The following is a 25,581-nucleotide window of genomic DNA, read 5'->3' as shown; positions in this document are numbered from 1 at the left end:
GAGGAGACCACGTAGGGAGATGCTACCCCCAAGGACGGCAGGGCAGGGGAACAATCCTGCCCCGCCCCCCACGAAGAAATGGGGGGAAATGGATTTGGGCTGCAGGGGGACAATCCCACTGGGTGTTGGGGGAGAACAGATGGGAGGACTGGGGTGGACTTTGTGCCCCCCACCCCCAGAGCAATGGTCTGGGGTAGAGCGCTGGAGGCACAGACTACGCCGCCTCCCAGATCCTTGGGGCTCCCCCCTTACCGTCAGCCATGACCTCGCGCTGGGCTGTCTCTATCTGCAGGTCCAGCAGCTGCAGCTCCCCACGCAGGCGGGCCACGCCCTGGGCAAGCTGCTGGCGCCGCTCCCGCTCTGGTTCCGACCCACTGGGCTTACCCTATGGGGAGGGGGAGACACCGACTGCTATAGACCCAGGCATCCTGCTCACCCCACGGCAAGGCCCCTGTTCCACCCTGCAGCACCCCAATCCCCCACCCTCATCTCCCAGATCCACAGCTCAGCAACAAGGCACCCACTCTCCCCCACCCTATCCCATGCCATAGGACCCCTCTGCACCACGATCCCACCCCGACTCACTTCCCACCCACTGCTCCCACCCTAGTCCACCCCGCAGCACCACCTGATCCTCACCTTGCCCCATGACCCCATCCCCTACCCTGACCCACTCTATCCCATCCCACAGCACCCCGATCCCCTTCCCCGCCCCTCCAAATCCAGATTACCATCCCCTACCGACTCCCCCACCCACCACAGCAACACCCAGTCCCATCCACAACACCCGTCCCGTCCCATCCCACCCATAGCCCTCACCCACACGCCCCTATACACCCAGCAGTCTCCACCGCCCCCTCACCTCTGCCTCCTCCAGATGCTGGTACCCGAAGCAAGGCCTGAGTAAAGGAGGCTGAACATGGAGAGTGACAGAGGCCTGAACAGACGGACAGACACACAGACGTCAGGGAGAGCTCGGAGCCAGCAGGCTTCGAGGTCTAAGGCCAGGAGACAAACGCCAGCCAAGGGTCGGCAAGGAAATTAAACCCACTCCTATAGGGCATAGGGGACACCGGGCTGGATGGGCCCAGGGGCTTGGTCTAGGCAGGGACGGGGCAGGACACTGGGCTGGATGGGCCCCTTGGTGAAAAAGTTGCCCATAGTAACAAGCCCCCACGGCAAAGGGGAACGAGGAAAGGATACCACAGCAAGTTCCCTCGGATCTTCTTCACATTCCTGTGAGGAAAGAGAGAGGGGTGAATCTACTGCAGAAGCAGCAATGGCTCTGGGAACGGAGGGGGGTCCAGTGGTTAGAGCAGAGGAGGACGGGAGCCAGGACTCCTGGGTTCTACCCCTGGCTCTGGGAGGAGACCTGAAAAGCACAAGGCCCCATGTCCAATTCCCCGCTGCTGCCCCCCTGAGCCAGCCAGACCACCGCCCTGGGGCCGGGTGGGAGCCAGCGGCCCTTTGAGGGGAAAGGCACCAAACCCCATTCCTCTCACCTCTGGTGGTGCACGTGCCGGGTGACGTATCTCCAAATCTCCGCACACTGGCCTGAGCACATCCTGGGGATACAGAGCAACAGCATCAGCCCCACGGGGACGCGACCGGAAACCCCTACGAGGAGCATGGGTGGCCCTTGGTTGAGGGCCGTATACCCCCCCCACGTCCCTGCCCCAGGGCTGGATACCCCCTTTTCCTTCCCTCCCCCCACCGGGCCGGGCTCATCCAGGTAACCTCACAGGGCTTGGGGGTAACCTGGCAGGGGGCTGGGAGGCCCTTTTATGGGGGAGAGTGGAGTGTGTGTGGGGGGGGGGGCCTCTGGCCCCACAGCTGGGATATAATCAAGGGGCAGTGAATGGGGATGTGGGGGCAGTAGGGCAGTCAGGGAACCCATGGGGAAGAAAGGTGGAGGGCTGGGGCAGGAAGGTACCAAGGAGCAGAGGAGGCAAGTGGGGGCCAAAGAGGAGGAGGACCGGGGGGCAGGACGCGAGGAGAGAGGGAGGCCGCCCCCACAGCGGGGACCCCGAAGGAGCAGGGGAAAGGTGGCCGAGGGGGGAGCTGCAGGAGCCCGCGGACAAGGAGGGAAACGGGAACTCGCGGAACAGGAGCCAGGGAGCGGGGGGGGGGGGGGGCAGGGGGCGGGAGCCGGGGGGGTCCCCGCGGTGGGAAGGGGCAGGGTCCGGGGGGGCAGGAACCGGGGGGGCCCCCAGCTGGGGGGGAGGGTCCGGCGGGGCGGGAGCCGGGGGGGGTCGGGGAAGGAGCCGGGGGGCCCCGAGCTGGGGGGGGGTCGGGGAAGGAGCCGGGGGGCCCCGAGCTGGGGGCGGTCCCCGCGCTGGGGGCCCGGGACTCTCACCGGCGGAAGGCCCCGTCGGGGGGCACCTTCCCGGGGGGCAGCCCCATCTCCTGGGCCGTCCAGACCTTCAGCTCCAGCGCGGGCCCGCCCCGCTCCATGCCGGGACCCGAGCACCGAGCGCGCCGGCCGCTGCCGCAAGGCCCGCCGGGAGCTGGGGGCGGGGCCTGCCGCTGCTGGGGGGCGGGGCCTGCCGGCAGCCGCAATTTGCCATTCCCCCCTTCAGGTGCGGGTCCCAGCACAGGCCCCAGGGTGGCCCCTCCCCGGTGTGTAACAGCGCCACCTGCAGGCTTCCGGCAGGACGAAGAGAAGGCGCAGCTCATGTGCCCTGCGCACTGAATTCCCCCGGGTCTTTGCTGAGCCCTTCTGTACCCCAGGGGTTCTCAAAATGGGGGTCGTGAGGTTATTACGTGGGGGGGGTTGCAAGCTGTCAGCCTCCACCTCCAACCAGGGGTGGGGATTAGAGGGAAGGGGCAGTGAGGGGGCAGGACTCGGGGGCAATGGGCAGCGTGGCAGTGAGGACTCCGGGGAAGGGGCGGAGTGGGGACGGGACTGGGCGAAGGGGCGGTTCGGGGGCGGGGCCTCGGTAGAAAGGGCGGGGCGAGGGCGGGGCCTTGGATCAAGAGGCGGGGTAGGGGCGGGCCCAGGAGGGGTGGGACCGTGCGGGAGCGGCGATGGGGAGAGGGGCGGTGTGGGGGGGGAATCTTGAGGAAGGGACGGGGCAGGCCAGGGTTTCAGGAAGAAGGGGAAGCACAAGGGGGAAGGGGCATTGAGGGGTTGGAGAACTGGGGAAAGGGGCGGCACGGGGCAGAGCCTTGGGGGAAGGGGCGGTGCGGGGGCGGGGATTGCGGGGAAGAGGCGGCATGAGAGCAGGAGATCGGGGAGAAAGTGAAGCGCCGGGGGGAACTCGGAGGGAAGGGGCGGGGCCTCGAGCGATGGGGCGGGGCGAGGGTGGGGGCTCGGAGGAAGGGGAGCCGCGGGAGGGGGGTGGCCACGTTCCGGCGCTGGTGGCCCCCCACTTTTAGGGACCGGAAATTCCGTCGCCCCTGCGCGCCCCGCACCCCCAGAAACGCCCCTCCATGCACAGCCCGGCTCTCACTGCCGGGCTCCCCGAGCCGAGTGCAGAAGCTGGGGGAGCTCAGGGCAGGGACGGGGCGGTGGCTGGACCAGTGGCGGCCGGAGGCGCCCCCCGGGGCCGGGGCCGGGGCCGAGAGGGGCTGCGGCGCAGCGCGGCACACAGTGCCTGGGGCGGGGAGACGAGGGGGCGGCGCGGGGCGGGGCCCCTGTCGGGGGGCGGGGTTATGCAGATCAGCCGCGTCCGGCGGCAGCGGCGAGAGGAGCGAGGCAGCTCGTGCGGACGGAGAAAGCAGCGGGCCCCGGGGGCGGGGATTGACGCGTTGACCCCCCCAGCTCCCGGGAACAGACCCGCAGCCGCACGAGGCAGCTGGCTTTTTTCTAGCAGCAGGTTCTCCCCCCGCCCCGGGGAAGGGCACCGCGCCCGGCAGCGCCGCAACACCGGGCTGATGCGTGGAGCGAACGGAGCGAGCTCCTCATCCCGCTCCCTGTTCCAAAGCTCCATTTAATATGAAGCTCTCGCCTGGAGAACACACCGGAGATTAAACGGAGAAGACCAGATTTAATAATTGTGTTAAGATCATGTTGAAGTAAAAAGCAAACGGTACAGAGTTCAAGCATAGAAGTTTCTGGTTATCAGGGAATAAGGTACAGATTATCAAGGGGTGCGAAATTCGGTTTAGGAACGGGTGGCGTTTCCCAGACAGACGCACCGGGGTGGCCAGCGCGGTGGTGGTGGGAGACGCGCGCCTGCTCATTGGCAAGGTCTCGGGGGACTCTGATCAGGTTGTCATTATCTTAACCTGCTTCCGCACTTCGCCAAAACAGTCGTGTCTGACGCTGTGTCAAATTAGCTGACGTGCCCAACACAGAGAACTTCTGTTTTATTGTCTGGGGGAAAAAATCAAGTTGGCAGCTGATTACCGCACATGCGCAGATGCACCAGGTTAAAATAAACCGAACCAAAGACCCAAGCTTGTGGACCAGGCCAACTTTAGGGCACCAGCCCAATAAACACATGTGCGGGCACCAGGCTGAGCGGCCAGGACCCGGCGGGCAGGAGCCTGCCATTAAAATTCCTGCCCGCCCCGGCCCGCTCTTTTCCGCCCCCCGACCCCAGTCCCCTGCCGGGGCAGGGTGAAGAAGCTTGGTCCTGCCGGCTGCTGCTCCAGGGCAGGCAAGCTCCCCACTCCCCCGCCTCTTCCCCTTCCCCCCGTCTCTTCCCCCAGCGTGCTGGGTGCCTGCCCCGCCTCCTCTCCCTCCCTGCCGCCCATCAGCTGAGGGCCGTGGCGAGGCCCTGGCAAGATACACTTAATTAACGTTCTTTAAACTTAAGGCAATAAAGAGCCCCGATAAAAACAACAATAAAGGAAACAGCTGCAGGAGTAAAAAGAGAATGCAGGCAGAAGTCCAGCCACAGAGTGGGGGCTGTCCAGTTTATTGCACTGAATGCAGCATGTATGATTATCTGCCCAATGGGTGGGTGGCGTATGTGTGCATTCAGTGCAAGGAGCTCCTGGCCCTCAAAAGAGACCGCGAATGGGCTTTGGAGGCCAGAGTGGCTGAACTGGAGGAGGTAAGGGAGACAGAGAGGTACATACATGAGACGTTCCAGGACACAGTAGAATGGTCCCACCCCGAGTCATAGAATCATAGAATCATAGAATATCAGGGTTGGAAGGGACCCCTGAAGGTCATCTAGTCCAACCCCCTGCTCGAAGCAGGACCAATTCCCAGTTAAATCATCCCAGCCAGGGCTTTGTCAAGCCTGACCTTAAAAACCTCTAAGGAAGGAGATTCTACCACCTCCCTAGGTAACGCATTCCAGTGTTTCACCACCCTCTTAGTGAAAAAGTTTTTCCTAATATCCAATCTAAACCTCCCCACTGCAACTTGAGACCATTACTCCTCGTTCTGTCATCTGCTACCATTGAGAACAGTCTAGAGCCATCCTCTTTGGAACCCCCTTTCAGGTAGTTGAAAGCAGCTATCAAATCCCCCCTCATTCTTCTCTTCTGCAGGCTAAACAATCCCAGCTCCCTCAGCCTCTCCTCATAAGTCATGTGTTCTAGACCCCTAATCATTTTTGTTGCCCTTCGCTGGACTCTCTCCAATTTATCCACATCCTTCTTGTAGTGTGGGGCCCAAAACTGGACACAGTACTCCAGATGAGGCCTCACCAATGTCGAATAGCTCCTGTGCTGACAGCCCCTGTGCTGTTGAGGAGGATGAAAGTCTCAGGGAAGGAGAACATCCAACTGAAGCAGAGGGAAATGATCCCATAGTTGGGACCCTCCTCCCAGATGATGTCATGGTATCCTGTCACACTGAGGACTTGATGTCATACTGAGGATACCCCTCTCGGGGAGGGAACTCCAGTTATTAGGAAGAGACAGGTAATGGTAATGGGGGATTTGATGATTAGAAACATAGATAGCTAGGTTTGCGATGACTGGGAGAACTGCATGGTGACTTGCCTGCCTGGTGCAAAGGTTGCAGGTCTCTCGAGACATCTAGATAAACGTTTGTGTAGTGCTGGGGAGGAGCCGGTGGTTGTGGTCCAGGTAGGTACCAGTGACATAGGGAAGGATAGGAGAGAGGCCCTGGAGGCTAAATTTAGGCTGCCAGGTAAGAGATTGAAGTCCAGGACCTCCAAGGTAGCATTCTCTGAATGCTTCCAATTCCACACGCAGGGCCAGTTAGACAGGCAGAACTGCAGGGTCTCAATGCGTGGCTGAAACAACGGTGTAGGGAAGAGGGGTTTAGATTTATTAGGAACTGGAAAGCCTTTTGGGAAAGGGGGAGCCTATCCAGGAAGGATGGGCTCCACTTAAACCAAAATGGAACAGGACGGCTGGCATGTCAAGTTAAAAAGGTCGTAGAGCAGCTTTTAAACTAAGGGCTAGGGGAAAGCGGACAGGCGCGGAGGAGCATGCGGTTCGGACAGAGACTTCCCTTAGGGCAGCATTTCTCAACCAGGGCTAGGTGTACTCCTGGGGGTACGCCGAGGCCTTCCAGGGTTTACATCAAACTCATCTAGATATTTGCCTAGTTTCACAGCAGGTTACATAAAAAGCACTAACAAAGTCAGTACAAACTAAAATTTCGTACAGACAATGACTTCTTTACACTCCTCTCTACACTCTCCACTGAAATGTAAGCACAATATTGATATTCCAATTGATTTATTTTATATTTGTGTGGTAACAGTGCACAAGTCAGCACTTTGTACTGGGATGCTTTTGTATTTTTATGTCTGATTTTGTAAGCAAGTACTTTTTACGTGAGGTGAAACTTGAGGGTACACAAGACAAATCAGACTCCTGAAAGGGATACAGTAGTCTGGAAAGGTTGAGAGCCAATGCTTTAGGGGAGGATCTATTAATGGAAATTCGCTATATCCAAGTAAGGAAGAGAGGATGGAATATGATAACATACGGGTAGGATATGATGCGAAACGGTGAAATGAAACAGTTCCATTCAATTATATCACATAATGGCAGACGGCCAAAAAGTGACAATTTTTTAAAGTGCTTATATACAAATGCTAGAAGTCTAACTACTAAGATGGGTGAACTAGGGTGCCTCCTATTAAATGAGGATATAGATATAAGAGGCATCACAGAAACTTGGGGGAATGAGGATAATCAATGGGACACAGTAATACCAGGGTACAAAATCTATTGGAAGGACAGAACTGGTCATGCTGATGGGAGAGCGCACTATATGTGAAAGAAAGCATGCAGTCGAATGACAGAAAAATCTTAAATTAACCAAACCGTACCACAGAATCTCTATGGATAGTAATCCCATCCTTGGAGAAAAAGAATATAGCGGTAGAGATCTACTACGGATCACCTGACCAGGATGGTGATGATAGTGACTGTGAAATGCTCGGGGAGATTAAAGAGGCTATAAAAATAAAAACCTCAATAATAATGGGGTATTTCAACTATCCCCATATTGACTGGGTACATGTCATCTCAGGATGGGATGCAGAGAGAAAGTTTCTTAACACCGTAAATGACTACTCCTTGGAGCATCTAGCCCTGGCACCCCTAAGAGGAGAGGTAATTCTTGATTTAGTCCCAAGTGGAACACAGGATCTGGACTGCTCGGTAACAGTGACTATAACATAAAATTTAACATCCCGGGGGGGGGGGGGAAGAGAGGGGGAGAAACCACAGCAGCCCACCACGGTAGCATTTAATTTCAGACAGGGGAACTACACAAAGGAAGTTAATTCAACAGAAATTAAAAGGTACAGTGCCAAAAGTGAAATCCCTACAAGCTGCATGGAAACCTTTCAAAGACACCCTAATAGAGGCTAAATTTAAATGTATAGCCCAGCTTAAAAAATACAGTAAGAGAACCAAAAACTTGCCCTTGTGGCTAAATAACAACGTAAAAGAAGCAGGTAGAGGCAAAAAGTCATCCTTTTAAAAAAGTGGAAGTTAAAGCCTATTGAGGAAAACAGAAACTTTGGCCAGCGAAGTGTAAAAAATATAATTAGGAAGGCCAAACAAGAATTTGAAGAACAGCTGGCCAAAGACTCAGAAAGTGACAGCAAAAAAAATGTTTTTAAGTACATCAGAAGCAGGAAGCCTGCTAAACAACGAGTGGGGTACTGGACAATTGAGATGCTAAAGGAGGACTCAAGAACGATAAGGCCATTGCGGAGAAACTAAATGAATTCTTTGCATAAGTCTTCATGGCTGAGGATATGAGGGAGGTTCCCAAAACTGAGCCATTCTTTTTAGGTGACAAATCGGAGTAAATGTCCCAGATTGAGGTGTCGTTAGAGGAGGTTTTGGAACAAATTGATAAATTAAACAGTAGTAAGTCACCAGAACCAGATGGTATTCACCCAAGAGTTCTGAAGGAACTCAGATGTGAAATCGCAGAACTGCTAACCGTGGTATGTATCCTATCAGTTAAATCAGTTTCTGTACGAGATGACGGGAGGGTGGCTCGTGTGATGCCAATTTTTAGAAAAGGTTCCAGAGGCCATCCTGGCAATTACAGGCCAGTAAGCCTAACTTCAGTCCCAAACAAATTGTAAAGAACAGAATTATCAGACACATAATTGCAGATGAAATTCTATATTGATAAATGCAAGATAATGCTCATTGGAAAACATAATCCCAGATACATGTACAAAATCATGGAGTCTAAATTAGCTGTTACCTGGAATCACTGAGAGCTGCGTTATGTAATAGAGCCTCAGAACTCAACCTTTATACTGTGGCTGAAGACAGTAGTGGCTGTGAAAGATGCTGTCCTGGAGGAGCAGTACTAACTTCTGACCGCAAACCATGAGTGGAGGACAGCAGGAGCGGTGTGCTAAAGGAATATTTGTTCATAGGACTGTCAGATCTGCAGGCGGGGAAACTGAGGCAAAGAACATTGCCCAACGTACTGTGGAAGTGGGGATTTTGCTTTGTATTCATTCACCATGCAGCTGATTTATTGTGTCCTACCTTAATGCTGTTCCTTTTCTCGTATAAGATTTCTTTGTTTCAATGACACAGTTACTGAGGACTTGCGAGAGAAGATTTGCCTGTTAAGGGTGCCTAAGGAGAGGGACTTCGTTTTCCCCAGGCTTCTCGGTGGCCAGCGTGTTTGTTCATTTCACGCAGAACCTCTAGATATTTCAACCAGGTCCTTGCTGCTACTGACAACACCTGGCAGAAGGGGTCCCTTAGTAACTGGTCTCTATGGAACGATCACAGGACTTCAAGGGGGTATGTATGACTGTTTTCTATCATTTAATTAAAACTAGGGCTTTCGTTTGGGCCTCATTCTGTTAAATAGATTGAATAATTATATAGTTCATTTTCCTTCTGCCACCAAAGCTCTCATTAAAGCCATGGGGAGCCTGAAATGTCACTACTATCTTATTCCTTCCCAAGTACCTGCAGATTTAGGATCCCAGCTGTGGGCTCTGCACCATGGTGCACAGAGGCCCCGTTCCCTCCCTGCCTCGATGGCTATTGTCTGGCTGCATTAATTGTGTTCCAGTAGAGCTCTGTGGAGCTCTGTGGGGCAGTGACCGCACTGGCCCCAGACAGGGCAGAGCCCAGATGGCGGTGCTGGCCCACGAAAGAGAAAGCCTCCTGCACGGTGGAGAAAGAAGCCCGGATGTTCTGAGCCCCTTGGCCGAAGGCTGGACAGCGCAGGACACGCTGCTGCCTGGCAGCGGAGGGAGACCGGACTCTGGGTGAGAGAGAGCGTGGGGGAAAACGAACAGCGAATGGGGGCCTCTTCTCCTATGCAAGGATCTCTTATGTTGACCCTAGGGAGAGGTCTCGTCCCCCATCCCACAGGTGGAGTCTCACCCACCCCGGTCCCACTATTCCTGGGCACTTGCAGATGACCTTGCTCAGAACCCTCTGGGACAGCCTCGGTGGGCCTGAAGCACCCAGGCTTTCCCCTACAGCGGGATTCTCACCCCGCCCCAGTCCCTACACACTAGTACCTGTAGCGTCCCCACGCAGAGAGTCCCACCGCTTCCCCGCTTCCCCTTAGTTTTCCCTAGATAGCGGGTCACCCTGCACAGAGCCACCTGCCGCCCACCAGTGTCCCCTGTGCAGCCCCGAACCGGGGTCTCCGCAGCCCCTTGGCTACCGCCGGCTGGCCACCTGGCGGGAGCAGCGCACGCGCAGTAGTTCCGACAGACCCTTCACGGGCGCGGACCCGACCAAACCCTGGGGCCTCCCCGCCCCCTTTTTGAGCCGGAGGCAGGCTGAGCTCCTATTGGTCCGGGCGGCGGAGGGGCGGAGCATAACACGAGTCCTGAACCCGGCCACGCCTTTGAACCGGGGGGGGGGGGGCGAGTGGGCTCCTGCTGGGCTTGCTACGCCCTGTGCGCCGCGAGGGGAGGGGTCAGACCGACTGATCCGCTGCCCCGAGCGGCTGAGCCCCGGGCTCCCCGCCCTCTGAACCCGCCCCCTCCCCCGCCGGCTGGCTGAGCCCCGGGCTCCCCGCCCTCTGAACCCGCCCCCCTCCCCCGCCGGCTGGCTGAGCCCCGGGCTCCCCGCCCTCTGAACCCGCCCCCTCCCCCGCCGGCTGGCTGAGCCCCGGGCTCCCCGCCCTCTGAACCCGCCCCCCTCCCCCGCTAGTTGGCTGAGCCCCGGGCTCCCCGCCCTCTGAACCCGCCCCCTCCCACGCCGGCTGCCTGAGCCCCGGGCTCCCCGCCCTCTGAACCCGCCCCCCTCCCCCGCCGGCTGGCTGAGCCCCGGGCTCCCCGCCCTCTGAACCCGCCCCCCTCCCCCGCTAGTTGGCTGAGCCCCGGGCTCCCCGCCCTCTGAACCCGCCCCCTCACCTGCCGGCTGGCCGAGCCCCGGGCTCCCCGCCCTCTGAACCCGCCCCCTCCCCCCCAGGTGGCTGAGCCCCGGGCTACTCTCCCTCGGAGGAGGCCCCGGCCCGCAGTGGGTGCCCGGCGGGGCTCTGGCTGACCGGACCTCGCTGTCTCCGGCGAGAGACTCGCTCTGCGCTGCAGGGACAGAGCCTGGCCACGGGGCCCCGGCCTGGGGCTCGGTCCCGGGGAGCCGCTTCGGCCCTTTGAATTCTCCCTGCGGAGCGGGAGGTAGGTGAGGTCTCAGCTGCCACGGGACCAGCTTCCCGGGGGAGACGCGGTGGAGCGCGCGCCTCTCGCTACCTGCCGCCCGGACCTGCCCATGCGCCGGGGGCGGGGAATGGAAAAGTTTGGCTCGCAGATTCTTTCGGAACCCCTCCCCCCCCCCAGAGAAAGCAGCCGCCTCCCAGCTGTTGCTCCTACGTGGGGGGCGCAGCTCGGAGGCTCTGGCTGCTGGGGGGAGCATGTGGCCAAGCGGTGCCAGCAAACCCTGGCAGAAATCTGTGGGGGGGGGGCACCTGACCGTAAATCCCGTCCCGCCCCCCAGCTCTCCTGGCATCGCTCGGGGAGGTGGATTAAGGGCAGCGGCGGGAGAGCCGCTCCGCCGAGGGGCCGGGCTGAAGGGCTCCCGCGGCGCAGCTGCAGAGATCGGGGAGGCTGGACCTGACTCCGGCGTGACTCGAGGGGCTCAGCATTCGCTGTTTTCCGTCCGACGTGAAGGCGAATAAGGAAATAAACCCTGTTACCTGATCCCAGCTCCTGGGTTGTCTGCCATCCTGGGGCTGCCCTAAGGAATCCAGGTAAACCGCAATCGGTCGAGGTACTTATCTGGCCCCCACCACTGCAGTCTCTGTGCACCTCCTGATTCTATCCCCGCCACGCTTGTGAAGGAGGGAAGTGGTGCTGTTCGTTGATAGCGGCCCTGGGAAATTAAATGACTAGCCCCGGGGCACGGAGGGAACTGGGCCCAGATTCTTAAAGGTATTTAGGCACTTAACTCGCATGGAAATCAGTGGGAGTTAAGCATCCAAACACCTTCGAGGTCGGATCTGAGCCTTTGTGGCTGAGTTAGGAATAGAACCAGTGACTTTCCAGGCTCAGTTCAGTACCCTACCTACCAGACCTTCCTTTTCTCCCACTTAAAATGAAGCCGGCAGTTACGCTGCCCCCTCCCCACTTTTATATATGTGCATATTTTTTTCAGTCGCACATGGATCACGGGTATGATGTAAATCCACTGTCTTCAGATCCACAGCCAAGACCTGTTCTGATTAACTACAGGCATAAAATACCCAAGGACACAGGTCCCAGTTCCTCCTCCTGTTGGTGGTGCCCTGGAAATGAGCTGGTGTGTCCCCGCTACCTCTACTTTGTGGCTGTTGTGGCCTCCCAAGAGATGGTGGGGAAGGGGGAGGCGCCTGGGGCATTATTTAGGTTGGGTTTCTCCCTGTGGACGAGGTCCTTCAGCCTTTGGCAGCGGGGGGGTAGCGGCAGCAGCTCTGAAAGATGATGACCCCGCCGAGTGCCCACAGAGATGTGTGGAAAGGGGACCCTTCTGGCTGTAGCTGGTGGGGTGTGTCTATTGTTCGTTAAGCTCATGTGTGTCTGTCTCGTTTATGGCTAATTTTACCCCTTCCTTTGGGTGCTTTAGGTTTCCTTTTTCGGGGGAGGGGCGGGCAGAGGGAAGTGTGCCGAGAATAAATGGCTCGTGCCAACAGCGTGTTTCGCCTTGGCAAAAGTAACCCGGAGCAGGGCCAGGTGCAGGCTACAGACTTACATCGGTATCACTGCCTTGCTCGGGGGCGTGACAAATCCGCCACCGCCCTGCCGCTAAAAGGCGCGCAGTGTAGCTGCGGTTTGTCTGCGGGAGAGAGCTCTCCCGCACACAAAACCATTCCACCCCCCAGGAGCAGCAGCAGGTCCCTGCACACAGAGCGCTGCTCGCTCGGGCGCTTTTCGGAGTTAAACTTCTGTTTTTCGGGCGTGCGGGTGGGGATTTTGGGTTGGTTTTTTAAGCCCCCAGAAAGACAATAACAGGGCTGTTGCTCTGAAAAGTGTAGACAAAGCCTCAGAGTTTCACTGCTTGCTAAGTAGAAGGAGGAATAGCTTGTTTAGGGTAGTTAACACCTTTCAAGGGGCCCTTTTTTGAGGTGAAGTGGCCTGTTAACACTCCTGCAGTCACAGGAAAGAAAGTAAAGGGGCGGAGGGGAAAGCGGTTGGGGGAGGTGGTTAGCGGTTTCCAGATTGTTGTAAATAAACCCTCAAGCCGGTATCTTTATTCTGTCCAGGATTTTTAGTGTCTAGCAAAGTTATGAATTTCAACTCCCAGGCCCGTCTTTTTGAAAGTGTTGTGCAGGTTTCCTTTGAGGACGAGGGCTGATAGATCACATACAAGAGTGATTGCTCCGTGAGAAGTGCTCACCCACAGACGACGTGGTGGTCTTGTCTTATCATTTTCCTGTTCGTTTGTGAGCATAGTGATTCTCTGGTTTCACCCACATAGTTGTTGTGGGGGCATTTGGTGCACTGGATGAGGTAAACCACATGTTGTGATTGGCATGTGTAGGACCCGTGGCTCTCGAAAGGCGTGTTGCGGAGTGTGTTGGTCGTTGTTGCAGTGGAGATGTGTCTGCAGGTTTTGCGTCTGGTGCTGCCGTGAGCTGGTGTGTCCTGGTCTGTGGGGAGCTCGCTTCTGATGATGAGCTTGGAGAGAGATTAGGGGTTGTTTTGAAGGCCAGAAGTGGGGCTTCAGGAAAGATTTCTTTCAGGATGGGGTTCCTATCAAGTATGGGTTTTAGTTGTTTGATACCCCCTATGGGTTGCAGCGTAGGGTGTAGTAGGTGAGCACTAGGGGTGTGCGGTCGGTGGGGGTTTTATTTCTGTATTGAAGCACGTTTCCTTGGTGTATCTGGGTGGCCCATTCCACGATGCGATGTACTTCTCTGGTGGGGTGTCCCCCTTTGGCGAAGGCGGTTTTGAGCGTGTTAAGATGCCTGTCCCGGACTGTCTCCTCAGAGCGTATTCTGTGGGATCTGATTGCCTGCCGGTAGACCACAGACTGCTTGGTGCGTTTGGGGTGATTTCTGGATCTGTGAAGATAGGTGTGGTGATCCGTGGGTTTCCTCTATGTCTCGAGGGGTTCCTATGTCTGTAGGGTTCCAAGCATTGGCAAACACTGTCCTCTGCGTGTCCTTGCTTGTCCAAAGGGGAGTGGATGGGGTGGCACCAGTGGGTTTTGGAGAATGTCAGGTGTGTGGGGCTCTTGGCACCTTGCAGGATCAAGGCCTTTGAGTGTATCTGTAAAATAAGGAGAGTGTTCTTGTTGGTCAGAGGGAGGTTTTTGCAGGTTATAAAACGGAACGCTTCTGTGTAGACCTGAGTAATGGGGTTGTGGGGAGGGGGAGAAACTTAGCTGCGGGCAGCTGGTTCCACCGTTGCCCATTCTGGGGCTTCTCCCACCTTTCTGTCCAACAGCTGGTACTGGCCACAGTTGGAGACGGGGATAGCGGAATTGCAGGCAACCCCTTTTTATTGTTTTTGTGTAAAGTCAAAGAGGCAGCTTGGAGGAAAGGGACCTGAGAGCCCTCTGTGGCTATTCAGCTGCAGAGAAGCCAGAGGACTGACTGGTTTCGCTTCTCAGATGATATTAGCAGGTAGCAAGGAATGTCTGAAAGCCACTCAACTGCATGCAAAGCTCAGTAAAGGCTCTTCGAGTGGTTCTCTGAACCTAAGTGGGAGCGGGACCCACACGTTTGGGTTTCGGAGGGTTTGTTCTGTTTAGGGGACAAGGGAACTATTTTGTTCTTAGGTAAAAGATCAGTGACTGGTGGGTGCCGGTGCCCTGCATAACTATACAATAGGATCACCACAGCATTTGCCCCCCTACCAGTGCAGAAGGTGTTACTCACCTAATTTTTCTAACCTGGAGAAGTCTGATCTCTAGTTTTATGGCCCCCTGCCCCTCTCAAAGGAGCCGGGGGCGGGGGGGAAACAGACTGAGGTCTGTGGAGCAAAGGCTGCTTCTCAAGCTATGTCTGTGCTGGGCCTGACACAATGGATCCGTAACCTCAGCTGGGTTCCCAGGTGCTACTGTGCTATTAATATTAATAATAAAGACTCCAACCCTGTAACTCTGCTCGTCTACCTCTTTCCTGCCTTTAGTCTTTGTTGTAGATCTTGAATCCTTGGTGCCAAGGAGCTCCTTGTCCCCCACTGACTCTGGGAGGGGAAGATGCAGAAATCTAAAATTAACATCTGCGCTTAGAACAAAGCTGGTCTTTCAGACTCTGCAAGTGTGAGAATACTTCCCTTCTCAATAGTGCTTTTCACCCAGTCGTCTGGTATCAGTCTGGCTCCGCGAGATGGAACGGGATCTAGCTCCTGTCTTCGGTACTGAGTGGACCCCATTACAATAGTATTTGAGCCCCTCGCAATCTGCAGGGCATGGCTGTTGTTCCCTCTGGACAGGTGGGGAACTGAGACACAGGGAAGCTATGCGACTTACCGGAGGTAACAAAGGGAGTCTGTGGTGGAGCAGGGAATTGCACCCAGATCTCCTAAATCACAGGCCGGCGCCCCACCTCAGCTCTGCCTCTTACAAAGAGGGACACCGCACCCTAAGCCAACACACAGCTCAACTTTTTTTTTTTTCTCTTCTCTCCCCACTCCCACCCCCCCTTCCCCACTGGTAGTTTCCCCGAGGGGAGGTGCAGCATTCCTGGAGGTACTGCAATACCAGGTCGACGTGTGGCGTGGATGGAGCAAGCTCCTATTCCGTCTCCCTGGTGGAGCAGAGCTCAGTACATCCAGAAAGGTGCATATATTTCACAACGGCAATTCTTCCAGTTGTTTGTTCCTATCTCCTGTGACTTTTTGTGGAGCGTGCATGAGAAGATCCCCGTAACAGAAAAGAGAAGTCCGGTTCAGTTTCCACTGCCTTAGCGGGTGACGTGCTGGAGAGCTGCTTATCCCTGTTCCTGCGCTCTGAATAGAAATCGGTCTCTGAGGAGATTAGACTCCAAAGAGCTTCTGAGGGGCAGGTCCGCTCTAGCTCTGCGGAGAAGAGACCGAGACTGTTAAGACTCTGGGGGTTCCCCGTTTGATATTTAAGGATTGAAAACGTGCCGTTTATTGGGGAGGGGCTGTCATCTCAAAGGTTCCTTTGCCTTTCCCTCCCTTCCTTTCGCTGCCTCTCAGACTAGGTAAAGCTGCAACAATGGATTCCTAGATTTTATGGGCAGCAGGGACAACGGGATCATTTGATCTGGCCGCCTGTTTAACACAGGCCATAGAATTTTATCCATTTTCCCCTGTACGGAGCCAAATAACGTGCTGGACTATGCTGGCGTGCAGGCCTGATGGCTGGAGAGAGGGAGAATACAACACTGCCCTCAGCAGTTTCTTCCTCCAAGGGGGCACCAATGAACATGCCCAAGCTATCAACTCGGTCGCGTGGGAGCCCTGCAGATGTAGGTGCTTGTCTGCCTGGGAACAGTTCCTGCCATGGCCAGAGCGGAATAGCTTTGGAAGCGGAGTAGTAATTTTGGGGAATAAAGTTGCTTTTATTTGGAACAGAGTGCCCGTGTCGGGGGGTGACACTGGAAGAGCTACAGCGGAGTGGTTACTCTGCTTCTAGGAGGCCAGTCAATGCCCCCGTGTAGACGAAAGGCGTCAGCCTTCGTGGGTCACAACAGCCAGCTCTGCTCACTCTCCAGAGCTCACTTCAGTTTGGCAGTTCTCTCTCTCTCTCTCTCTCTCTCCCTCCCTCTCTCTTCTCTCCTGTTGGGGCTGGTTGTGATTTCACAGCTTGGTGGAAAAACAAAAAACGGCAAGGGAGGGGGAAACGACTCTCTCCCTGAGCCCTGGTCTACGCTTCCAATGGATTTTGGTGTAAAATGCATTCCCTGAGTGACACCTTCTATTGACCTAGCCCCATCTCCCCCCAACCTCTCCCCCCAACCTCTCCCCCCCCCGGCTGTAGACTGGTTTCTCCTAGGGAGATAGCTTGGGCAATGGATTTCTCCCAGCCAGGGGCTCACACTCCCAGCGCTGCAGCTGGGCCACTGAAGCATTTAGTGGAGACGCTACCGAGGCGGGCGGGAGAAGCTCTTTCAGTGGCATAGGTAGCGTCTCCACAAACCGTTGCCACAAACCAGCCTTTCACACAAGAAACAACGAGGAGTCCTTGGGGCACCTTAGAGACGAAAACATTTACTTGGGCATCAGCTTTTTGTGGGCTATAACTCACTTCATCAGATGCATGGAGTGAAAGGTACAGTAAGCGGGTATAAATATACAGCACATGAAAAGATGGAAGTTGCCTTACCAAGTTGGGGGGCGGGTCAGGGCTCAGGAGGCCACTTCCCAACAGTTGACAAGCAGGTGTGACTATCAACAGAGGGGAAATTACTTGTTGTAGTGACCCAGCCGCTCCCAGTCTCTATTCAGGCCTCGTTTGATGGTGTCAAGTTTGCAAATTAATTCCAGCGGCGCAGTTTCTCGTTGACTCCTCCCCGTCGTTTTTGCTGATACAGACTCGCGGGGCTACCCCTCTGAAACCTTTCACACAAGAGTAACACCGAGCACTTCACAGCTGTAAAGCATGTCACACACACTGCATAATGTACTCTCCTGGGAGAGGAGGCAAACAGTTTAATCTTTGCTCTGCAGAGCACTTTGAAACGGGCAGCCACCCTGAAGCGTCCTGTCCCAAGCCACATCCTAGGAACCAGAAGTTAAACAGGAGTGTTTTGAACTTCTGTTACAGAGGATTGGGGCCCTTGCGTGCTGGGTGCAGTACCACACCTACTGCCTTCACTTGAGCTTACAAATCAAAACACATGGACCAGCTGTTGCGTGGGGAGAAGAATACAACCTGTCTATCCGCTCATCAGGCGGTTATTTCTTTTTTATACTATTGAAGGTCACGTGTCTATAAAGAAGTATCTGCCTGATAAACCCTATTCACGCCTCCTCCTGCTAAAAGCACTCACCGCGCAAAGCAGAGTCCCGGCTTTTTAAATAATTCTCCAGTCACACAAAAGGCTCTCCTCGCCCGGCTCCCAGGATTACAACAGACCCTCAGTGCAACCGACCAACCCACCACCCCCCACGAACAAACTAAAGAGTTGAATGCCTGAGGATTAGAAAAGAAAGACACCGACTGAATCTGTTCTTGAACTACGATAATTTCCCCGAGGGGAGGTGCACCGTTCCCGGAAGTACTGCAATACCGGGTCGATGCGCGGAGTGGACGGAGCAAGCTCCTATTCCATCTCCCTGTTCCAAAAATCCATTTAATATATAGTCCTCGGATAGAGGACGTATCAGATATTAAACTGATAAGAACAGATACTACACTTGATCTTAGCCAAAAGGCCGAGAAGCGATACCCTTCCGCTGAGCTGTTCTGCAGCCCACCCGTTCCCACCGCTCTCCACGCCACGGTGACCGCTGCCGCTGAGCGGCCCTAACGCCACAGCCATGCTCCGACCACTTCCACCCTACTCCGACTGCCTTTGCCTTACCGCTGCATTTTCACCAGTCAGAGCCAACCGCCTCCGGCCTGAAAATTCAGCTTCGAAACTGCTCCATTCCTCCAGCTTGTTCGCGGTCGCCTTGTCACTCGTTTCTCTGCCCGGAAGATTCTCTCTATTTGCATGAAGCCGGCCCCTTCGCTGCAGCGTGCTGACGGCACCGGCTTGCTCACCCTGGCCTCGCGGCCCCGCTCGCGCCCCCTGCAGCACGCGCGACTCAAGCATTTTTTTTTTTTTTACCTTCCCCGCGGGAATTCAGTGCGCAGGGCACATGAGCTGCGCCTTCTCTTCGTCCTGCCGGAAGCCTGCAGGTGGCGCTGTTACACACCGGGGAGGGGCCACCCTGGGGCCTGTGCTGGGACCCGCACCTGAAGGGGGGAATGGCAAATTGCGGCTGCCGGCAGGCCCCGCCCCCCAGCTCCCGGCGGGCCTTGCGGCAGCGGCCGGCCCGCTCGGTGCTCGGGTCCCGGCATGGAGCGGGGCGGCGCTGGAGCGGAAGGTCTGGGCGGCCCAGGAGATGGGGCTGCCCCGCGAGAAGGTGCCCCCCGACGGGGCCTTCCGCCGGTGAGAGTCCCGGGCCCCCAGCGCGGGGACCGCCCCAGGCTCGGGGCCCCCCGGCTCCTTCCCCGACCCCCCCCGGCTCCCGCCCCGCCGGACCCTCCCCCCCAGCTGGGGCCCCCCCGGTTCCTGTCCCCCCGGATCCTGCCCCTTCCCACCGCGGGGACCCCCCCCGGCTCCCGCCCCCTGCCCCCCCCCCCCCCGCTCCCTGGCTCCTGTTCCGCGAGTTCCCGTTTCCCTCCTTGTCGGCGGGCTCCTGCGGCTCCCCCCTCGGCCACCTTTCCCCTGCTCCTTCGGGGTCCCCGCTGTGGGGGCGGCCTCCCTCTCTCCTCGCGTCCTGCCCCCCTGGTCCTCCTACCCCCTTAGCCCCGCCTTGCTTCCTCTGCTCCTTAGTACCTTCCTGCCCCAGCCCTCCACCTTTCTTCCCCATGAGTTCCCTGACTGCCCTACTGCCCCCACATCCCCATTCACTGCCCCTTGATTATATCCCAGCTGTGGGGCCAGAGGCCCCCCCCCACACACACACTCCGCTCTCCCCCATAAAAGGGTCTCCCAGCCCCCTGCCAGGTTACCCCCGAGCCCTGTGAGGTTACCTGGATGAGCCCGGCCCGGTGGGGGGAGGGAAGGAAAAGGGGGTATCCAGCCCTGGGGCAGGGACGTGGGGGGGGTATACGGCCCTCAACCAAGGGCCACCCATGCTCCTCGTAGGGGTTTCCGGTCGCGTCCCCGTGGGGCTGATGCTGTTGCTCTGTATCCCCAGGATGTGCTCAGGCCAGTGTGCGGAGATTTGGAGATACGTCACCCGGCACGTGCACCACCAGAGGTGAGAGGAATGGGGTTTGGCGCCTTTCCCCTCAAAGGGCCGCTGGCTCCCACCCGGCCCCAGGGCGGGGGTCTCGCTGGCTCAGGGGGGCAGCAGCGGGGAATCGGACATGGGGCCTTGTGCTTTTCAGGTCTCCTCCCAGAGCCAGGGGTAGAACCCAGGAGTCCTGGCTCCCGTCCTCCTCTGCTCTAACCACTGGACCCCCCTCCGTTCCCAGAGCCATTGCTGCTTCTGCAGTAGATTCACCCCTCTCTCTTTCCTCACAGGAATGTGAAGAAGATCCGAGGGAACTTGCTGCGGTATCCTTTCCTCGTTCCCCTTTGCCGTGGGGGCTTGTTACTATGGGTAGCTTTTTCACCAAGGGGCCCATCCAGCCCAGTGTCCTGCCCTGTCCCTGCCTAGACCAAGCCCCTGGGCCCATCCAGCCCGGTGTCCCCTATGCCCTATAGAAGCGGGTTTAATTTCCTTGCCGACCCTTGGCTGGCGTCTGTCTCCTGGCCTTGGACCTCGAAGCCTGCTGGCTCCGAGCTCTCCCTGACGTCTGTGTGTCTGTCCGTCTGTCCAGGCCTCTGTCACTCTCTACGTTCAGCCTCCTTTACTCAGGCCTTGTGTCAGGTACCAGCTTCTGGAGGAGGCAGAGGAGAGGGGGCCGGTGGAGACTGCTGGGTGGATAGGGGCGTGTGGGTGAGGGCTGTGGGTGGGACGGGACGGGTGTTGGGGATGGGATTGGGTGTTGCTGTGGTGGGTGGGGGAGTCGGTAGGGGATGGTAATCTGGATTTGGAGGGGCGGGGAAGGGGATCGGGGTGCTGTGGGATGGGATAGAGTGGGTCAGGGTAGGGGATGGGGTCGTGGGGCAAGGAGAGGATCAGGTGGTGCTGCGGGGTGGACTAGGGTGGGAGCAGTGGGTGGGAAGTGAGTCGGGGTGGGATCGTGGTGCAGAGGGGTCCTATGGCATGGGATAGGGTGGGGGAGAGTGGGTGCCTTGTTGCTGAGCTGTGGATCTGGGAGATGAGGGTGGGGGATTGGGATTGGGGTGCTGCAGGGTGGAACAGGGGCCTTGCCGTGGGGTGAGCAGGATGCCTGGGTCTATAGCAGTCGGTGTCTCCCCCTCCCCACAGGGAAAGCCCAGTGGGTCGGAACCAGAGCAGGAGCGGCGCCAGCAGCTTGCCCAGGGCGTGGCCCGCCTGCGTGGGGAGCTGCAGCAGCTGGACCTGCAGACAGAGACAGCCCAGCGCGAGGTCATGGCTGACGGTAAGGGGGGAGCCCCAAGGATCTGGGAGGCGGCGTAGTCTGTGCCTCCAGCGCTCTACCCCAGGCCATTGCTCTGGGGGTGGGGGGCACAAAGTCCACCCCAGTCCTCCCATCTGTTCTCCCCCAACACCCAGTGGGATCGTCCCCCTGCAGCCCAAATCCATTTCCCCCCATTTCTTCGTGGGGGGCGGGGCAGGATTGTTCCCCTGCCCTGCCGTCCTTGGGGGTAGCATCTCCCCACGTGGTCTCCTCCCCATCCGCAAGGTTCCCGTGGCCCCTGGGGCTGCTGATTTTCCCCCTATGGTCCCTCCCCAGACAATCACCTGTGGGGTTCACACCCGTCCCCTCAGGACTCCTGGGTTCTGGGAGCGGGGAAGGGGAGTGGGAGAGGCTGGGAGCCAGGACTCCTGGGTTCTATCCCCAGCTCTGGGAGGGGAGTGGGGCCTTGTAATTAGCGTCTGGGGCTTGGGGTGAGGTTTCCCTGATGGTCTTTCTGCTACCACCCCTCAGAGGTCTCCCTGGAGGCGGCCCAGGAGCGGATCCGTGACGCCCAGCGCCGCTCCCTGCTGCTCAAGGCCTATGCGGCCCGCCTGGCCAAGGAACGACAGCAGCTGCAGGGCAGCGTAGCACAGCTGAGGGGGCGGCTGGAGCAGCTGAAGGACATCAGCAGGTGTGTGGGGGGTGGTTCTGTCCTTAGCGTGGGGTCCCCACTGCTCCTGGTCGCGTCCCCCGGAATCCTTTGCTTCTGAAGCACTATCCGGTGGACATCTCTGCTGGGCAGTAGCTCCCAGAATCTTTTGCTCCTTGGTAGGGGGTCCCATGGCAGGTGGCATTAGGGATTGGGGATTGCCTATCCTGGGTAGCATCTCTCAGTATTCTTTGCTCCATGGCAGGGTCCCGCTGGGTATGGGGTGGGGCGGGGATGTCTTGAACTGTGCTCCCCCTTCCTCTCCCGCCCCTCCCCCTCCTTCCCCCCCCCCCTCCAATTTTCACAGCCTCCTCTGGTCTCTGCAGAAAGGCCAAGGTGGAGCTGACAGTGGGAGGGAAGCTGCCTGACCTCGGATTTGCTGGCTTGGAGCCTGAAGTACTGGTGAATTGGGGGCTGGGCAGTGCCAGTGGCTAGGATATAGTGGGGGGGAGGGAGCCACATCCGGGGCTCCGGGAGTGTGGGATATATCAGGGGGAAGGGGCTGTATCTCAGTGCTGGGGGGTCCTAGGGACAACAGGGCCCATATCTCCAGTTGGGTTATTGTGGGGGGAGGGGGCAGAGTCCCCTGGCCCCTCCTCACCTGCTCCCTCCCCCGGCTGCAGGAAGGCTGGAGCAGGTGTGAGGAGCTGTGGGTGAAGCAGCTCCCCCTACAGGCCCGGGAACAGCGCGGCAGGGCCCAGCTGGCCTCCCTCGTGCAGGTTGCACCGGCTGGTGGCGGAGGGCTCGGAGCACGCGATCCTCGCCAGGTAGCTGCCGCAGGCCCTGGGAGACACCCCGCCCCCTGAACACAGGGACGGGGAGAGAGAGGGGAGCAGGTGAGATGGCTCAGGTGTTCAGGTGGGAGCAGCCAGGGCAGTTCTCCCTGCCGGCGGAGCACCGCGAGGGCCTCACCTTGCAGCAGTGGCTGGAGCGCTGGACCCTGGCCCTCAAGACCCTCCAGCAGCACAGCTGGGCCTGATGGCCCCGTCCTGCCTGGGAGGGGCTTGGGGAGCCCCGCCCCCAAAGGGGTGCAGTTGTAGGTAGCCACACCCGTGTTAGGGAAGGAGTGTGGGTCCTCTGTGCTCTGCGCTTTAATAATCTGTCCCCGCAGCGCAGAGCACAGCTGCACAGGACGTGGGGCAGGGTCTCGTTGGAGTAGCCGCACTTCCTGCAACGCTTGTCTCGGTTCCCATGGCGGACGGCTCCGTTGAGCGGGACGCAGTTGAGCCGGGCGCGGTGGATGAACCGCTAGTCGGCGAAGCGGGTGAAGCTGCCCCCGGCGAGGAAGTGGTTGCTGGCGTCCCACTTGCTGGTCAGTTCAAAGGCTTTTCCCTGGTCCGGCTTACGCTTCAGGGCTTCTATGTATAGCGAGTGGATGGCTGCCTTCAGGGTCCTCTCCAGCAGGCCCCTGGCGCTCGGGGTGACGATGGTGTTGTCCTCAGACCTGATCTGCGGCACCCGGGCCCGCTCTTTTCCGCCCCCCGACTCCAGTCCCCTACCGCAGGGCAGGTAAGCTCCCCACTCCCCCACCTCTTCCCCCAGCCTGCTGGGTGCCTGCCCCGTCTCCTCTCCCTCCCTGCCGCCCATTAGCTGATGGCTCTGGCAAGGGAGGGGGAGCCACAGCGCGCTCCCTGCTCCGGGGAGGAGGCGGCGAAGAGTTGGGGATGGGGCCTTGGGAAGGGGGGTGGAATCTGGGCAGGGGGCTGGGAGCACCCCCACGACCCTAGCCCCTCCCCCAGCCCTCTGCTCTGACCGCTACACCCCCCCCATGAACTCAGCCCTGACTCCAGCACCCCGCACACATACCCAGCCCCCCTGTCCTGACTCCAGCACCCCGCACACATACCCTGTCCTGACTCCAGCACCCCGCACACAGCCCCAGCCCCCCCTCATGCCTTGGCTCTTGCACCCCCCACATTCCCACCCCCACCCCTCGCACCAAATGGGAGCTGCCCAGCTAAGCACTCGGCACCCAAACCTCCTGCCCTAACCCTGAGCTCTCTCCCTCATTCTAGCTCCTGGCCAGACCCTACACCCCAACCCGCAGCCTCCTCCTTCACTCCCACCCTCAGCTCAGTGCAGAGAGAGGAAGCGAATAGGCTAGAACCAGGGAGAAGGAAGGGACCCACTCTATGTGGGTGGGACCCAGATCCCAGACTGGAAGCGGGATGAGTGGGGCCGGCACCCGGGACCCTGGCTGGCAGGAGCCGGCGGACGGAACCCGAGACCGGCAGCGGGCTGAGAGGTGCCCCTGGGGAGAACCTGCTGGTTAAAAGAATTAAAAGCCAGCTGCCTCGTGCGGCTGCGGGTCTGTTCCCGGGAGCTGGGGGGTCAGCGGGTCAATCCCCGCCCCCGGCGCCCGCTGCTTTCTCCGTCCGCATGAGCTGCCTGGCTCCTCTCGCCGCTGCTGCCGGACGCGGCTGATCTGCATAACCCCGCCCCCTGACAGGGGACCCGCCCCGTGCTGGGTGCCGTGCTCCGCCGCAGCCCCGCTGCCCTCTCGGCCCCGTCCAGCTCTCGGCCTCAGCCCCAGGGGGCACCTCCGGCCGCCACTGGTCCAGCCACCGCCCCGTCCCTGCCCTGAGCTCCCCCAGCTTCTGCACTCGGCTCGGGGAGCCCGGCAGTGAGAGCTGGGCTGTGCATGGAGGGGAGTTTCTGGGGGTGCGGGGCGCGCAGGGGCGAAGGAATTTCCGGTCCCTAAAGGGGGGGGGGCCACCAGCGCCGGAACGTGGCCACCCCCCTCCCGCGGCTCCCCTTCCTCCAAGCCCCCACCCTTGCCGCTCCCCATCCCTCAAGGCCCCGCCCCTTCTCGTAGGTTCCCCCCGGCGCTTCACTTTCTCCCCGATCTCCTGCCTTCATGCCACCTCTTCCCCTGAATCCCCGCCCCTGCATTGACCCTTCCCCCAAGACTCTGCCCGGTGCCGGCCTTTTTCCCCAATTCTCCAACCCCGCATTGCCCTTTCCCCCAAGACTCCGCCCCCACACTGCCCCTTTTCCCCAAATCCTGCCTCACACCACCCCTTCCCCTGATCCCTGCTCCCGCATTGTCTTACCCCTCCAGGGCCTGCCCCTGCCTCGCCTCTTCCTCCAAGGACCCGCCCTCGCACCGCCCCTTCTACCGAGGCCCTGCCCCCGAACCGCCCCTTCTACCGAGCTCCCACTCTTGCACCGCCTCTTCTCCCAGTCCCGTCCCCGCCCCTTCCCCGAGTCACCACTGCCACGCTGCCCATTCCCCCCAAGTCCCTGCCCCCTCACTCACCCTTCCCTCTAATCCCCACGCCTGCACCGCCCCTTCTCCCGAGTCCCCACTGCCACGCTGCCCCTTTCCCCCCCGATTCCCCTGCCTTGCACCGCCCCTTCACCCGAGACCCCGCCCATGAACCGCCCCTTCTCCCGAGGCCCCGCCCCTGCACTACCCAGCAGCCCAGGAGCAGGCCAGAGTGGGGAGGCAGGAGGTGTGACTAAGCGGGACTGTTCTTATTTCCTCTGAATAGTGTGGAGGTGCCTCAGTTTCCCCTATGCAGTTCTTAAGTATGTATGATCGTTGCAGCGCCCTAGAGGGCAGGTGTGTGCAGGGGTCTGGACACAGAGAATGGCCGACACCCTGTTTCCTGGCAACTGATGGCCTGGTCCTTCCACCCTGCAAGGTGAGAGCTAAAGGGCTGGAGAACAAAGGAATCAGGCGCCCTCCTGGCCTGGGACAGGGGCAAAGCCCAGAGGAGGAGGGGCTGGAGGGAGTTTCAGTTTGGGGCTGGCTGGAGACATGGAGTGAAGGGCAGATGTGGTTGTCTGGCTCACTGCCCCCCAAAATGGACCCAGCTGAGGGGTCCTGTTCTCTGCCCCTACAAGCTCTGTGTGAGACGATGTTCCTGTCGTCTAATAAACCTTCTGTTTTACTGGCTGGCTGAGAGTCCCGTCTGAGCGTGGAGTTGGGAGGCAGG

The 25,581-nt window shown here is 58.8% G+C and overlaps 2 protein-coding genes and 2 non-coding genes across 11 annotated transcripts in view; 1 reads left to right on the top strand and 3 right to left on the bottom strand.

Moving 5' to 3' along the window:
• The window catches only part of LOC144279516 (HAUS augmin-like complex subunit 5), a 24,818-nt gene extending 6,372 nt beyond the window's left edge, over nucleotides 1–18,446 (bottom strand). For 2 of the 3 annotated variants that reach the window (XM_077841061.1, XM_077841062.1), the window contains exons 1-5: nucleotides 2,357–2,501; nucleotides 1,503–1,565; nucleotides 1,205–1,236; nucleotides 863–888; nucleotides 253–385 (exon numbers count right to left, since the gene is read on the bottom strand). In XM_077841061.1, coding sequence (XP_077697187.1) covers nucleotides 253–385; nucleotides 863–888; nucleotides 1,205–1,236; nucleotides 1,503–1,565; nucleotides 2,357–2,454 — 352 coding nt within the window. In that variant the 5' untranslated portion in view covers nucleotides 2,455–2,501. Of the gene's footprint in view, nucleotides 1–252; nucleotides 386–862; nucleotides 889–1,204; nucleotides 1,237–1,502; nucleotides 1,566–2,356; nucleotides 2,502–18,310 lie in introns of those variants that run through there. The other variant, XM_077841063.1, reaches the window with a different exon arrangement.
• LOC144280046 (U2 spliceosomal RNA) lies at nucleotides 3,836–4,029 on the bottom strand. Its single transcript, XR_013348717.1, has one exon. It is a non-coding gene; the product is annotated as a U2 spliceosomal RNA (small nuclear RNA).
• On the top strand, nucleotides 10,899–25,581 carry LOC144279517 (HAUS augmin-like complex subunit 5). Of its 6 annotated transcripts, XM_077841064.1 has the most exons (10): nucleotides 18,755–18,883; nucleotides 19,638–19,700; nucleotides 19,967–19,999; nucleotides 20,316–20,366; nucleotides 20,820–20,952; nucleotides 21,463–21,622; nucleotides 21,967–22,042; nucleotides 22,264–22,407; nucleotides 22,752–23,149; nucleotides 25,135–25,581. In XM_077841064.1, exons 1-9 carry the CDS (start codon nucleotides 18,791–18,793, stop codon nucleotides 22,797–22,799), a joined length of 801 nt encoding a protein of 266 aa, XP_077697190.1. In that variant the 5' UTR covers nucleotides 18,755–18,790; the 3' UTR covers nucleotides 22,800–23,149; nucleotides 25,135–25,581. The 6 variants fall into 6 exon arrangements, with proteins under 6 accessions (XP_077697194.1, XP_077697191.1, XP_077697192.1 ...); XM_077841068.1 differs by lacking the exons at nucleotides 18,755–18,883; nucleotides 20,316–20,366 and adding an exon at nucleotides 10,899–11,015 and having other exon boundaries at nucleotides 19,967–20,315; XM_077841065.1 differs by lacking the exon at nucleotides 18,755–18,883 and adding an exon at nucleotides 10,899–11,015 and having other exon boundaries at nucleotides 19,967–20,366.
• Nucleotides 17,983–18,173, bottom strand: LOC144280053 (U2 spliceosomal RNA). The gene has a single exon (XR_013348721.1). It is a non-coding gene; the product is annotated as a U2 spliceosomal RNA (small nuclear RNA).

The sequence above is a fragment of the Eretmochelys imbricata genome, chromosome 24, assembly GCF_965152235.1.
Source record: "Eretmochelys imbricata isolate rEreImb1 chromosome 24, rEreImb1.hap1, whole genome shotgun sequence".
Classification (NCBI taxonomy): domain Eukaryota; kingdom Metazoa; phylum Chordata; order Testudines; family Cheloniidae; genus Eretmochelys; species Eretmochelys imbricata.
Note: the sequence above shows the minus strand (reverse complement) of the source record. Positions and strands in the feature narration are given on the sequence as shown.